Here is a 16,181-nt window from a genome sequence, read left to right as displayed (position 1 = left end):
TTACTACAGGATATCATCCTTCATCAAAATATTCATCAATCAGACCTTTCACTATTTTCAATATTAAAATTAATTAGTTGGTCAATTATCAGTTGGTTATTATCATCCTTACAGCATGAATGATTCCTTTTATTAACAGCTAAATAGTTTGCTGTTGAGTGGTCGACAACTTTTCATATTTCACGACCATTGGAAGCAAGGATGAAAAGTAGTTGCTTTGTGAAAATGATTCAAATCTTGTGTCAGTTTTAAAGGTTTACTTGCAACAAAAATCACATTACAGTTATTTGGTATCATAAGATTCACCATGTCTTACTCTGTTGTGTAGTAGGTGCAAAATATGTGAAAATGTGATTACAAGCTCTTAAAAGCTAAAAAACGAAAAGTTAATCGCAGCCATCACGAAAACGCCATGGATTAGAATCCCTTTCCAAAACGGCTCAAATAGGACGTAGTCGTACAAGATGGCTTCTGGTTACACTTTCATGCAACCTCAGTTGTCGAAATGCTTTTACAAATATACTTCACACATTCAATAAAACCATGTCTATTGTTCTTACGCGTCTGTTTTATCGTCATTGTAATGCTGTCACTTTTAGCACTGATATCTCAAAACCTACCGTAAAAATTTGTTTAATTTTTTAACCTTAGCTCAAAGAAGTGCATATCATCCTCTAATAAACATGATAAGCCTGTTGGACACCTGGGACAGTCGGAAAATGCTACAGAAATTGTTCGCGCTGTTTGGCAGAGGGTATGGGTCACATGATCAGATTATGACTAGATGATTAGACCAAACCGAAACAAAACTGTAAAGTAGCGAGCATCTATATTTTATATAGGCTTTCGGTAAAACCCGAAGTGTTTGTCATAAACTAGTGTTACGAAAAGTTTTATACTGAGCCTTTTATTGGTCTTTCAATTTAGTGACAACATCACGTGTCAAAACAATAACCGAATTGCTTGAGTACATCAGAGAAATAAATTGATTCAACCTACGGTGTTTTCGTGATGGCTGCGATCAACTGTTTGTTTTTTAGCTTTTAAGAGCTTGTAATCATATTTCGACTTATTTGGCACTTACAACATAGCAGAGTAAAACAAGGTGAATCTTTTGATACCAAATAACTGTAGTAGGCTAATGTGAATTTTGTTGCGAGTCAACATTTATCAATGGCTCAGGAAAGTTACTCTCATAAAATAAATTTATGTCAAACAATAGTATTAATTAGTTTCCATTTTGCAATCGTTCTGAAAGAAACACAGTGTACAACAATAGATTGTCATTTTTTACTTAATTATTACATGTATCTGTATTGACACACAAATGAGCTTATAGTTATACTTTTTTCACAATTTTGGCAATCATTTCATTTTAAACCGAAATGTTTTCCAAACTATGCCAAGTAGTTTAAAAAAAACTATTTTTTGTGTTTGGTATGATGTCTAAAACGTTAGAGCATGGCTGTACATACTAAAATGTTTTTTTAGGTATTTGAGACATTGCTACTACACTGCTATTACATTACATAGTTGCAGGGCAAATTACAATGACAATTTAAATCATGGAAACCATCTCTAAATCATTCAATGAGTTCACCCAAAGGTTTTTAAAAACAGACAACTCCAGAGATTGTGATCACTGCCTATTGACTGCCGAAACCAGTCATTAGAAGAGTGCAATTTAAACACCAGCAGATAAACCACCATATGATACCAACAGATAAACCACCATATGACACCAGCAGATAAACCACCATATGACACCAACAGATAAACCACCATATGACACCAACAGATAAACCACCATATCTCATCAACAAATAAACCACCATATGACACCAACAGATAAACCACCATATGACACCAGCAGATAAACCACCGTATGACATCAACAGATAAACCACCATATGACACCAGCAGATAAACCACCATATGACACCAACAGATAAACTACCATATGACACCAACCGTTTCTGACGTTAACATACAAATTTTGATAAAGAAGAATTCTTTGGTATCCAATGACATCATTAATTTTGTAGAGGAATTTGCATCATTCCCATAGGCCTATCCATGCATGCAGTTGGCATGAATAAAAATATTGCAATGAGCTCTGATGAGGATGATGTTGTTGAAAATGTGGCCAATAACAGAAGTGTAAATAGGCCTGGCCATCAATGGTTTGTGACTTTCACCGATGTAGCCCGTGAGACTGAATCAGATGATGGATCACAGTCTGATTGCGTAGTCTTAGCTCCAGCGTAAGTTGTCACTGACCCAATAGCAATGCACTCCACTTTGACCCTTCTGAATGGCTTTTACTATGTTCAATCCAGTCTATACCTAGAACATATTCCACTCTCCTGATGAACATAAAATTCTATGTTTGCTGTATTATTACAGAAAACATGTTTACTATGCGTGTGCAAGTATGAAATGAAAGCTACAAATAGCGCAATATTTTTAAAGCTTCATAGAAAAATCTACTATCAGCAAATTGTAGAAATTTGAATAATGAAATATTGGAACAATTTCTTTTGCGCTTACAATATTTGTTTCCACATTTGTTTATATAATTTGTTTACACATTTTAGTATCTTAAATATGTAAACAACAAACTCAAATATGTTTGGTTACCTGACTTTTAATAAAAATTACAATAGTTGTATTTACAACTTCTGTAACTGATAATAAAAAACTGTAGCCTAGGCTCTTGTAATTAGTTTTCAGTCGAACCAGATTACGGGGTGTCAGCGGTTCCAATATCTCTACGCAATTATTGTGCCAGATTACTGATAACCAATAAGCAATACAAGCACAACGTTCAGAGAACAAAAAATGTATCTTTATCAAATGTTGTTTACATGTACATGTATTTACATATTGCTACATATAAGTGAAATTAGCTATTTTACAGTAACATTCAAAAATAATTTTTATTGATTGGATTGTGATCCTACATGTATTTCGTGACAAACAGTTGAAATCTTTATACAAGTTTTGCAAGTGTAAAGTCACTATTAGTACACACTGGCAACTAAAGGTAACGAAACCTAATTCACTTTGGAGTTGACTACCAAAGACCTAAATAATCTAGAAAAAAGCTAGCTGTTGGTGGTTTTGATTTCTTTGTTGTAGTTGATTACTACAAACATTTGATTATCTTAAATAGTTATATCTATTTTCAAATGATTTTATTCATTTTTCCCGATTTTAATTTCCTCCTAGAGATATTAAAATTGTCATCTCAGTTTGATAATCATTGACTTGAATAATTATTTTAGAAAACGAAAACTAAAGGATGACCAATCACAATCAATAAGTTCAACCACTGAACATGGTTCAAGTAAAAAACGCTTTTATGGTGGCAGAAGTAAGAGTTCTGTCAGTAGCGCAAGTGAATCTATATTGAATGGTCCTTGGGCTAGGCTTCCGCAGGTAAGTTTTTTGACAAATAACTTTGTATCAGCCAAAGGTCAGGTCAACCTTGATCATACGTCACATATCCTTACAAAACTAAGTCGCACTTGCAAACAACTGACTGAAACATCCCATATAATGAATGCCCTCTTTTATATTTCTCCTACTTGCATCCTACTTTTCAAGATTAATATATTCTTTGCTCAACTTCAGCCCATTGTTGTGCAAATAATGAGCTATCTCAACAACAAATCTAAACTGAACATGGCGCTCACCTGCAAAGCCTGGTCACAACTCCTTTCATCCGCCCGCCTATGGAGGAACCTCATTCTGGAGTTGTCTTCTTTTCAAACAATAAGTAAATCAACAGTGCAATTTTCAAAAGTAAGTCAAGATTTGATAATGTACCGCATGTTCAATAATGTAACTTGATATCTATGTCTATGATCATATTTGCTATAGTTACCCTAAATCCTAGTCAGCAAATGCCTCAGAATTTTTGACAAGTAAAATAATTGCACAGCCTTAAGATTTGATTTACTACAGGCACATGCCAAACATTTAATGAGAGTTATCATCACTTGGAGAAGACCAGCATACGTCCTCAGCACTACGATGAATAATGGACTCCATAAGATATTTGGACATTTAAAGGTAACGCTAGACAAAATTTAAAAGTTAACTTGACAACGTGATAACAATTTTAGCAATATAAAAGATATGTTTGTGATGAAATTAAGGCAATACTTGGATCAAAACAACGACCTATCAATATTTACTATAACAAAAGCCATGCCTGTCCATCCATCTGAAGTCATGCATTGCACAAGACTCAAACATGATTATTCAGATTGCCAGGCAAGCATGCTACCTTCTGCATCTCTCAACCACCTTTCCAAATCTAAAAATAATTGTGCCTATGATTATTATTTATGCGTACTAGTAATAATAAATATAATAGTCAAGACATAAGTAGGTCGCATTTCAGTTGATGAAATATTTAGAATAGAATACTTATTGGTTGCTTTTAGTTAGTGTCTAATCAGTTTGTACACATGTGCGGGACATCATGTCTCCTCTGTGACTCATCAGTAGTGCAGGACATCATGTCTCCCATGTGACTCATCAGTAGTGCAGGACATCATGTCTTCTCTGTGACTCATCAGTAACGCAGGACATCATGCCTCCTCTGTGACTCATCAGTTGTGCAGGACATCATGTCTCCTCTGTGACTCATCAGTAGCGCAGGACATCATGTCTCCTCTGTGACTCATCAGTAGTGCAGGACATTGTGCCTCCTCTGTGACTCATCAGTTGTGCAGGACATCATGTCTCCTCTGTGACTCATCAGTAGTGCAGGACATCATGTCTCCTCTGTTACTCATCAGTAGTGCAGGACATCATGTATGCTCTGTGACTCATCAGTAATGCAGGACATCATGTCTCCTCTGTGACTCATCAATAGTGCAGGACATCATTTCTCTTCTGTGACTCATCAGTAGCGCAGGACATCATGTCTCTTCTGTGACTCATCAGTAGTGCAGGACATCATGTCTCCTCTGTTACTCATCAGTAGTGCAGGACATCATGTATGCTCTGTGACTCATCAGTAATGCAGGACATCATGTCTCCTCTGTGACTCATCAGTAGTGCAGGACATCATGTCTCCTCTGTGACTCATCAGTAGCGATTCTGTATCCCGCGGCAGCGCTGTCTGTTTACTATTGGTCATTCGCTCAGTTCCTCTCCTGTTTAATCTAACAAAATGCTGACAAAGACACGAGTAGCCAAGTTTATTTAAAATCGGCATCACCAAGTGTGATACTCCGCTTAAATTTAAAAAGTTACACAGATCTCTTGTGGAGTCAACAGGCGTAATCAAATATGGCTCCAATTAGGCTTCTGGTACTTATGTTAAAACATTGGCATCAACTTTATGTAGGCAACAAATCTAAGATCAACACGTACAAAGTCAGGTTGACTTTATTTTATGTAACAAAAACGAGCCGTCATGTTTGTTTTGTTTTCTTTTGTCTCATGATCTAATTTGCTTTGAACGGGATTGACTGGTGATAATAAAATTCATATCAATTTTATTATATATTCACGTATACATATTACTTTATAGACAATAATTTCATTTCAAATAGAATTATTTGTCAAATTATGATTGCCCTCAATAATAAAACAGAAAAGAGAAAAAATGGTAATGGTGCATCTTAGGTCGGCCCAACGCGGATACAACGCATGCGCAACGGACATACAAGGCACTTGCAACACACAAAAATTGTGGATACAATGCCAACACAAGCAATTAACAACGCATGCGCCACAATGTGACACTTTTAACACATTAATATTATTAATATGTAGTAATAATATTATATTATTATTCAATATTATATTTATAGTCTGCTAATAAAACAGGTCTAAAACATTACACAAAGTATTCTATTTATTTTCTATTGACCGTTGTATGTGCATTGTGATGATAGTGTATGCGCGTTGTATCCACAATGTTTGTGCGTTGCAAGTGTCTTGTATGTCCGTTGCGCATGCGCTATATGCGCAGTGTACCAACCTAAGATGCACCGTTACCGAAAAACTAGCAACAATGTTAAGTAGAAACTGTTTGTATATGACTTTGCAAGCAACTAACAAACTTTTATTGCTCTGCCTGCAGATGTACTCTCAACTAAAGGTATTCAGGATGCACTACATGGAACTTGACCGCTACTGGCGATATGAAAAGAGACGAGAAAAGCTTGTCAATTCTTTAGCTCAATTCCTATCAGCACAGAGAAAACTCAAAGCCTTTGTAATGAACAATGCGCAGGTGAAAACTTATCCATTTTAAACTTTAATTGAGTGATGAATATTATTAATTTGCTACAAATTTGTGTGCCACAAACTCGGTGCTCTGTTTGCTGGTTTGAAAAGAAACTGCTGGCATTATCTGCAACACTGATTCAACTGATTGAATCTTTTGGAATTGAATATTACTAAGTTTCTTTACAGCAATAGATAGCGTAGCAACACACCACCATACAGAGATAGCGTAGCAACACACCACCATACAGAGATAGGGTAGCAACACACCACCATACAGAGATAGGGTAGCAACACACCACCATACAGAGATAGGGTAGCAACACACCACCATACAGAGATAGGGTAGCAACACACCACCATACAGAGATAGGGTAGCAACACACCACCATACAGAGATAGGGTAGCAACACACCACCATACAGAGATAGCGTAGCAACACACCACCATACAGAGATAGGGTAGCAACACAGCACCATACAGAGATAGGGTAGCAACACAGCACCATACAGAGATAGCGAAGCAACACACCACCATACAGAGATAGGGTAGCAACACACCACCATACAGAGATAGGGTAGCAACACAGCACCATACAGAGATAGGGTAGCAACACACCACTTTACAGAGATAGGGTAGCAACGCACCACCATACAGAGATAGGGTAGCAACACACCACTATACAGAGATAGGGTAGCAACACACCACCATACAGAGATAGGGTAGCAACACACCACCATACAGAGATAGCGAAGCAACACACCACCATACAGAGATAGCGAAGCAACACACCACCATACAGAGATAGGGTAGCAACACACCATCATACAGAGATAGGGTAGCAACACAGCACCATACAGAGATAGCGAAGCAACACACCACCATACAGAGATAGCGTAGCAACACACCACCATATAGAGATAGGGTAGCAACACACCACCATACAGAGATAGGGTAGCAACACACCACTATACAGAGATAGCGAAGCAACACACCACCATACAGAGATAGGGTAGCAACACACCACCATACAGAGATAGCGTAGCAACGCACCATCATACAGAGATAGCGAAGCAACACACCATCATACAGAGATAGCGTAGCAACACACCACCATACAGAGATAGCGTAGCAACACACCACCATACAGAGATAGGGTAGCAACACACCACTTTACAGAGATAGCGTAGCAACACACCACTTTACAGAGATAGCGTAGCAACGCACCGCCATACAGAGATAGGGTAGCAACACACCACTATACAGAGATAGGGTAGCAACACACCACCATACAGAGATAGGGTAGCAACACACCACCATACAGAGATAGCGAAGCAACACACCATCATACAGAGATAGGGTAGCAACACAGCACCATACAGAGATAGCGAAGCAACACAGCACCATACAGAGATAGCGAAGCAACACACCACCATACAGAGATAGGGTAGCAACACACCACCATATAGAGATAGCGTAGCAACACACCATCATACAGAGATAGGGTAGCAACACAGCACCATACAGAGATAGCGAAGCAACACACCACCATACAGAGATAGGGTAGCAACACACCACCATATAGAGATAGCGTAGCAACACACCACCATATAGAGATAGGGTAGCAACACACCACCATACAGAGATAGGGTAGCAACACACCACTATACAGAGATAGCGAAGCAACACACCACCATACAGAGATAGGGTAGCAACACACCACCATACAGAGATAGCGTAGCAACGCACCACCATACAGAGATAGCGTAGCAACGCACCACCATACAGAGATAGGGTAGCAACACACCACTATACAGAGATAGGGTAGCAACACACCACTATACAGAGATAGGGTAGCAACACACCACCATACAGAGATAGGGTAGCAACACACCATCATACAGAGATAGGGTAGCAACACACCACCATACAGAGATAGGGTAGCAACACACCACCATACAGAGATAGGGTAGCAACACACCACCATACAGAGATAGGGTAGCAACACACCACCATACAGAGATAGGGTAGTAACACACCACCATACAGAGATAGGGTAGCAACACAGCACCATACAGAGATAGCGTAGCAACACACCACCATACACAGTTAGGGTAGCGACACACCAGCATATGACGCTCAAATGTCATCATAGAAACAGCCAGTGCATTCTCATTCTGTCATGATTCAGTGTTGCCATTTGGAAGCAAACACCCATGTGTTGCGCCATCTTTGAGCCATAGAAACAACCTTAGTAACCAACGGAGTCTTTATTTTCTGTTGCGCCATATGCAGACATGCTTTGACATAAGGCATCACACAACCATACCTGCGCTTCTGCACAGGTGCACCCAGGTGTCACTACACTATCACTGCATGAAAACTTAGTATATAAGTTTTTGACAAACTGTCTCAATGCTAATTTCCTTCAACTGTTTGCCTCTCAAACTATACTGTATGCTATTTACAGTTAACCACTGTAAACATCTATTCATATTTATGTGGTTCTTTGTTGTATACATGACTGAAAGTTTTGTGTTGTTGACTACAGTGATAGCACATCTATAGAATCTATTGCCCCATTTATCGCTGTCCCATTCTGGTGCCTATGCTTTGCTACAACAATGTTGTTACTTAGACTTTCATGGCTGCTTATGCGATGTATTTCTGTAGACAGAAGTAACTCAAGGCTGTCATATTCTAGAAAGTGCTGCTAAATATTCTAGTAACCAGATAGAGCTGCTGAACTTGGAAGATTTTTTCCAGAGTCGTGTGGCAGCTTTCAGAGTGCCGCGCTACATCACAGCCATTAATCGCTTCACATGCCTTAAACGTAAGATTTACTTTTTAAACTCTGTTATTAACTTATTAAACTCGACATCTTAAACCTCTGGCATTTTCTGTTTACAATTTCCTCCAACTTCTCAAAAACTTTTAAACTACTGTCAAGTCTTGTCAAATCCTGTCAAGCCTTGTCAAATCCTGTCAAGTCTTGTCAAATCCTGTCAAGTCTTGTCAAATCCTGTCAACTCTTGTCAAATCTTGTCAACTCTTGTCAAATCTTGTCAACTCTTGTCAAATCTTGTCAAATCTTGTTAGATCTTGTCAAGTCCTGTCAAATCCTGTCAAGTCTTATCAACACTTTTTATTTTTTTACATTTAGGATATTTGAATGAGACTTTGGCAGCAACCTTTTTTGTAAGGACATGACATCAGCATATTGTAGACTAGTTTTTACTTGTAAGTACATGACACCAACTTCTTGTATTCTAATATATACTTTTAAGTACATGACATCAACCTACTGTGGAATAATATATACCTGTAAGTACATGGTTTAAGCCTACCTATTTCTGCCTGTGATTGGCTGTTCTACATTAAAGCTTTGCAGCAGTTGTCATTGTATATTGAATATTTATTATCATTAATAGTTCATATTGATCATTTATCACCAGTGACACTGAACATTGATCATTTATTACCAGTGACACTGTACATCGATTATTTATAATCATTGACATTGTATATTGATTATTTATTACCAGTGACATTTAAATATTGATTATTTATTACCAGTGACATTGTATATTGATTATTTATTACCAGTGACATTGTATATTGATTATTTATTACCAGTGACATTTTATATTGATTATTTATTACTAGTGACATTGTATATCAAGTAGTCATCATTCATCAATAGTTTCCCTTTCAATTCTGAAGTAAAATATTGATCACATCTCATGTTTTTAGAATTCTTTTTGAATTACAACTATTTGAATGAAGATATAATTGATCAGCTGGCCGCCTACGCCAAGCTTCACATACTATCAATTAAGGTATACAAAAATGACCCCCATTACCACAGAATATCGACTATTTCTTGGGCCAAGCTAAAAAGGGCCTGCCCACATCTTGAAGTAAACTTTGAGTTTGATCAAATACCTGCTTATCATGATATCAGACCAATATTAGTAGCTCCTCTACCGCTTCACGGCCTCTACATCTGGTCAGGTTATGAAGAAAATGAGGAAGACTGGAGAATTTGTGATTCTCTCAAACATATCAGTAAAAACTTTTCAAAAACTTTAGGTAGGTAAAGCCATTATGGCCTTGGTTGATTAAAAGTTTTCTGTTAATAGGTACAGATAGCCATCATTAGAATTTATGCATGGTGCTATTTAGATAACTGTTAAATTCTCTCTTAGTAGGTAAAGATAGCCATCTCCAGGTAAAGATATTAATCTCTAAGAATCAATCAAAGTTTACATCTACAGCTTCTTGTTCAGCCAGATTCCAAGCTCAAACTTGCAGCCCCTTCAGTCTTAGGTTCACAATTGAGATCAGTTTAAACCCACAGCAGCTAGCTTTCTACATACAGTCGTGATCCACAGTCTTTCTAACTTTGCTGTCATATTCAGACATTTGACAATATTTTAAAGATTATTTTCGTTTATCACCCAAACAGACTTTCTAGCTTTAGTACTCATGTCTCATAGGATGTTTGCTTCATCCTTTAGTACTCATGTCTCATAGGATATCTGCTTCATCCTTTAGTACTCATGTCTCATAGGATGTCTGCTTCATCCTTTAGTACTCATGTCTCATAAGATGTCTGCTTCATCCTTTAGTACTCATGTCTCATAGGATGTCTGCTTCATCCTTTAGTACTCATTTCTCATAGGGTGTCCGCTTCATCCTTTAGTACTCATGTCTCATAGGATGTCCGCTTCATCCTTTAGTACTCATGTCTCATAGGGTGTCCGCTTCATCCTTTAGTACTCATGTCTCATAGGATGTCCGCTTCATCCTTTAGTACTCATGTCTCATAGGATGTCCGCTCCATCCTTTAGTACTTATGTCTCATAGGATGTCTGCTTCATCCTTTAGTACTCATGTCTCATAGGATGTCCGCTTCATCCTTTAGTACTCATGTCTCATAGGATGTATGCTTCATCCTTTTTGCCTCTGTCATAAGTTTATTCTATTTCTTGATTTTATTAAATTCATGTAGACTTTTTAAACACTAATTCTATTGAATAGACATGTTTTATGAGTGCACCTCATACCGGCCTGTTGAATGACTAATGGTGTAGAATGTTGTTCCATTTTGCATCTTTCCTCCCAAAATTCCTTTTGACTGTTTTACATTAATGAACACTGGATACTACAATTAATATAACAGTAACTAGTTATATGTTTTTTTTATGTATTTATTTTTGGTAACAACATATCTTAAAGACAGAAAGGTAGGACAACTCCAATTAGATTACTATTACATGTGTACGTTATAGAGTCATTCACACTAGAGATAGAGAATGAGAGTGAAAGTATTGATGAATCACTAATAAGCATGCTGTGTAGCTGCCCTGCACTGTATCACATTGATGTTAATGCTATCATCAACACAGACACTGTAGAAAATATTTGCAAGTTACAAGAAGATGGAAAGATCAGTAAGTGTTCTTCAAATGTCTAAAAACATACAGACCCAGACCACGAATGCTTACTAATATACTAGAACCTACTTGTATAATATTAATTACCAGTGTGGATGACCTACTTGTATGATATTAGTTATCAGTGTGGATGACCTACTCGTATGATATTAGTTATCAGTGTGGATGACCTACTCGTATGATATTTGTTATCAGTGTGGATGACCTACTCGTATGATATTAGCTATCAGTGTGGATGATCTACTCGTATGATATTAGTTAACAGTGTGGATGACCTACTCGTATGCTATTAGTTATCAGTGTGGATGACCTACTCGTATGCTATTAGTTATCAGTGTGGATGACCTACTCGTATGATATTAGTTATCAGTGTGGATGACCTACTCGTATGATATTAGTTATCAGTGTGGATGACCTACTTGTATGATATTAGTTAACAGTGTGGATGACCTACTCGTATAATATTAGTTAACAGTGTGGATGACCTACTCGTATGCCATTAGTTATCAGTGTGGATGACCTACTTGTATGATATTAGTTAACAGTGGGGATGACCTACTCGTATGCTATTAGTTATTAGTGTGGATGACCTACTCGTATGCTATTAGTTAACAGTGTGGATGACCTACTCGTATGATATTAGTTAACAGTGTAGATAACCTACTCGTATGATATTAGTTAACAGTTTGGATGACCTACTCGTATGCTATTAGTTATCAGTGCGGATGACCTATTTGTATAATATTAGTTACCAGTGTGGATGACCTACTCGTATGTTATTAGTCATCAGTGCGGATGACTTACTCGTATGTTATCAGTTATCAGTGTGGATGATCTGCTCGTATGATATTAGTTATCAGTGTGGATGACCTACTCGTATGTTATTAGTTATCAGTGTGGATGACCTACTCGTATGTTATCAGTGTGGATGATCTGGTCGTATGATATTAGTTCTCAGTGTGGATGACCTACTCGTATGATATTAGTTATCAGTGTGAATGACCTACTTGTATGATATTAGAAGTGTAGATGACCTTAGTGTGACGTTGACTAATAGACTATTGCCCACTTGGGTAATTTTTGTTGTTGTTTGAAAATATATCTCTTTACAGAAGCGCCATTGTATTATTTTGTGTGACTCATAAAACCTGATATGTTTGATAATATGACCTTGTACAAAGGGTATTGCAGGTTTAAATGAAAGTCAGATGAAGACCTCAATGGAAGAACGATCAATGTCACATTTTTTCAAAATTCTAGATTTATGTTCTCTTAATAGTTCTGGCCACAAAGTTTAGCTTCTGTGATAAAGTTTCAGCAAAAATGATCAAGGTCCAGAGATATTCCTGCTTAAAATAAACTAGCTTTTTGCAAAAACGATCAATGTCCAACTAAAAATAAACGGCTACCCAGCAACAACAATCATTTTCCAGTCATGTGATTACTTTCAGCCAATAGTAATGCATACATGTTTGGGAATTTCCAACTTATAACGATCGTTTTTTCTTTCGGACGTTTGAACTATTTGGTGTTATAATGGCTTTCGTAAGTACCTCTCAAGTTAGAAAACAGAGAATTACGTATGTTGATGAAATTATTGTTAATTCAGATTCAGATTTTCGTGATTACACAGACAATTTAAGTAGCAACACTGACTTCAATGGTGGTGAAATTCATAGTTGTGTAGGAATAAAGAACATTGTTGAGTATCGCTTTAGCTTCGTAGCGATCGTAGCTTTACATAGCTTTAACATCGCACAGAGTGTAGATACATTGAATTTTTTATAGCACTAATTGTTAACAAGTGTAGAAAAATAAAATATATAATAAAAATGTGATGGAAGTTGAAAAGATTTGTATACGTATCATGAAGCAAAATCCACAACTATTGGCAAAATGGCTGGCAGTAGGACAATAAGTAAATTTGTACACGGATGGCAGTGAAAAGGTTAATAAGTTGACACAATTGACAGAGGCAGTGGGAGTGAAGAGAAATATCTGAATAGTACCAAGAAGCAAAAAAAGAAGTGTGTGCAAAAATGTGTAGTGCAATGCAAAACAAAATATTGCAGTTTTTCTAGGACACAGTAAAAAAGTTGTTGCTGTAGTGTTGTGACCTGTTTATCTTTGTTTGGTTGAAATTTGGATAGTTGAAACCTCTTATTTTACTGCAATATAGCATTTAAAATAAGAATATTATAATATTGTAGCATTATTACCTAATAAAACATAATGCGTAGAAAGTTGTCAATGATTTTCAAAGTAAATTGATCAATGTCCATGTAATGGTGTTAACTTAGGCCATGTTTTGCCACCCCAAATTACGTCTACCGCCTCTTTGTTAATCACATTTTCAGGTAACATCCTTATTAACCAATAGCTAAAAAGTTTCTATGATATAAGTTGTAATTCTTTCTAAAAAAAAGTTTGTAAACTTTAAAATGGCTATATCTCAATTTTGAGCAATTGTGACATTGATCGTTCTTCCGTTGAGGTCTTCAGATGCTTTGATCAAGACAAAAGTTAATCAAAATTGGGACTTTCAATCAGATTAAACTCATTAAAACTTACTAAAGTAGTTTCAAGTGTTTCTTGTAAAAGCTTTTGATTTTGCGTTTATGACACCGCATGCCAATACTTTTTTATTGATGGATTTTTTGTGGCACCATATGTAAAATATATGTTCTACAAATGAAAGGTTACAATGATAGTCCTATTATTTAGATCTCCAATCAATGTATATAACGATCACTGGCGCACCGGACACGCATGTGCAAGATCAACTTGACCTGATAGCAGCAAGGTATGCCAATCTCACCCACGACTATAGACTCGACTTCCAGTTCACTGCTGATGTCATCATACCCTCGGCGGTTGACTATGCAGCAAGAAATGAAACACACGATGAGGTGATTGTAGTAATCTGAAGTCTAAGGCATCCCGCGAAATATCTAATTAGCAAAGACAAGATATAACTGACATACGGCTTTTATCAATAGACTAATGAATTTTCTTTCATGTCCGTTTCCTTTAAAAATGTCTGCCTGTAGTGAATCTGTACGGATCAGGTACTAATAAAAACCTATTCTGAACTTTTGTCTATGTATGTGTTGAGATATTGGCCAGCTCTTTATGGAGTTGGAACTACCTGGAATTGATTTCCCTCAAATGTATTTGATGTGTCTTCGATTCTGAGGCAACAGTAGCCCTTAGTCAATTCTAGAACAACCCAAAATGGCTTCATTAGTTCTGGTGGTTTTTACAAATGTGAAACAATCCAAGAATTTTCAATTGTAACAGAAGCCTGCTATAGAAGCCAGCTCTATATTTGTTTATGGATGTACTACATATTAACTGGCACATGCTCACAGTGTAGTTAACAGTATTGCTAACTTCAAACAGCTTAAACAGCAGATTCCAGTGTAGTGAACCACATTGTTAACTTTATATGGATCAAACAGCTGATTCTTGAGAAGTAAACATTGTTAGCTCTAAATATATCACACAGCAGATTCCAGCAATGCGAACCACATTGCTACCTTCTTCGGTAATACATGCAACTACAATAATGCAATATATGCAAATGTAACCACAAATACAATGACAAAACAATCAACCCCAGCACAAGTAGAAAGGGTGGACTAGAAACTCTCAGAACCAAAAACAACATCTTTAAAAGCGCTGTGTGATATACCACTGATGCACCATCGTATTCATGCACCATCTAAAGGGCAATGATAAACAAACTTATCTATCGGCTAACCACTGCAACAGGATAGATATTATAGCGTGTCTAGGCCTGTTCTTGCCTGCTAGACAAAATATTTCTTGGTCGAGAAAGTGAACCGGATTCGGTGAAACCAGAAATCGCTTCAACATTTGCATAAAGCTCGATGGAATAATTGGCAAATGTACCAATCTCTAATACTGGCTCAAATGTCATTTAGGTTGACAAGGTTCGCGCTCGGCCACTTCTCCTCCTTGTTAATTGTATGCTCGGAAGAAATGTAAACAACCAAAAATTACTGAATCTAGCTGAATAGAAAGTAGTCTGATCATTAGTGGACAAGTTGACAAAGGGCACTAGAAAACCTATGCGCTAGATCACTCCTAGCGAAAGAGCTCGGTTGATACAACATGGACACTATCACTCTATGTGAACCTCGCATGTCTCAGTATGACAGTATGGTAGAAGATGAATGCACTCTCTTGTGAAGTGGAAGGCAGAAGAATAAGAGAAGCAAATTAAAGTTGGGTTTGCTATTAAAAGTTGCATCACACAATGCCTAGAACAAGATCTGGTGCCCAGCTCTGATTTCATTGTTACAATGAGGCTAACACTTCAGGTAAAAGGTGCGTTGCTGTTGTAAGGGCTTATGCTTCCACTATGGCAAACTCTAATTAACAGTGGTCATTGGGACCACAAGAGACGGGTAAATGCAACGCAAATGGTCAACTTCTCCTAAGTTT

At 37.1% G+C, this 16,181-nt stretch overlaps 1 protein-coding gene across 1 annotated transcript; it reads left to right on the top strand.

Moving 5' to 3' along the window:
* Nucleotides 1-2,076: 2,076 nt before the first annotated feature.
* On the top strand, nucleotides 2,077-14,638 carry LOC137388190 (F-box only protein 39-like). The gene is made up of 8 exons (XM_068074694.1): nucleotides 2,077-2,264; nucleotides 3,288-3,441; nucleotides 3,637-3,807; nucleotides 6,107-6,259; nucleotides 8,926-9,085; nucleotides 10,006-10,344; nucleotides 11,547-11,708; nucleotides 14,436-14,638. Exons 1-8 carry the CDS (start codon nucleotides 2,077-2,079, stop codon nucleotides 14,636-14,638), a joined length of 1,530 nt encoding a protein of 509 aa, XP_067930795.1.
* The last annotated feature ends 1,543 nt before the right edge of the window (nucleotides 14,639-16,181 follow it).

This window comes from Watersipora subatra, chromosome 2 (assembly GCF_963576615.1).
Source record: "Watersipora subatra chromosome 2, tzWatSuba1.1, whole genome shotgun sequence".
NCBI lineage: Eukaryota > Metazoa > Bryozoa > Gymnolaemata > Cheilostomatida > Watersiporidae > Watersipora > Watersipora subatra.
The sequence above is the reverse complement of the archived record's forward strand: the minus strand, read 5'-3'. Positions and strand labels throughout refer to the sequence as shown.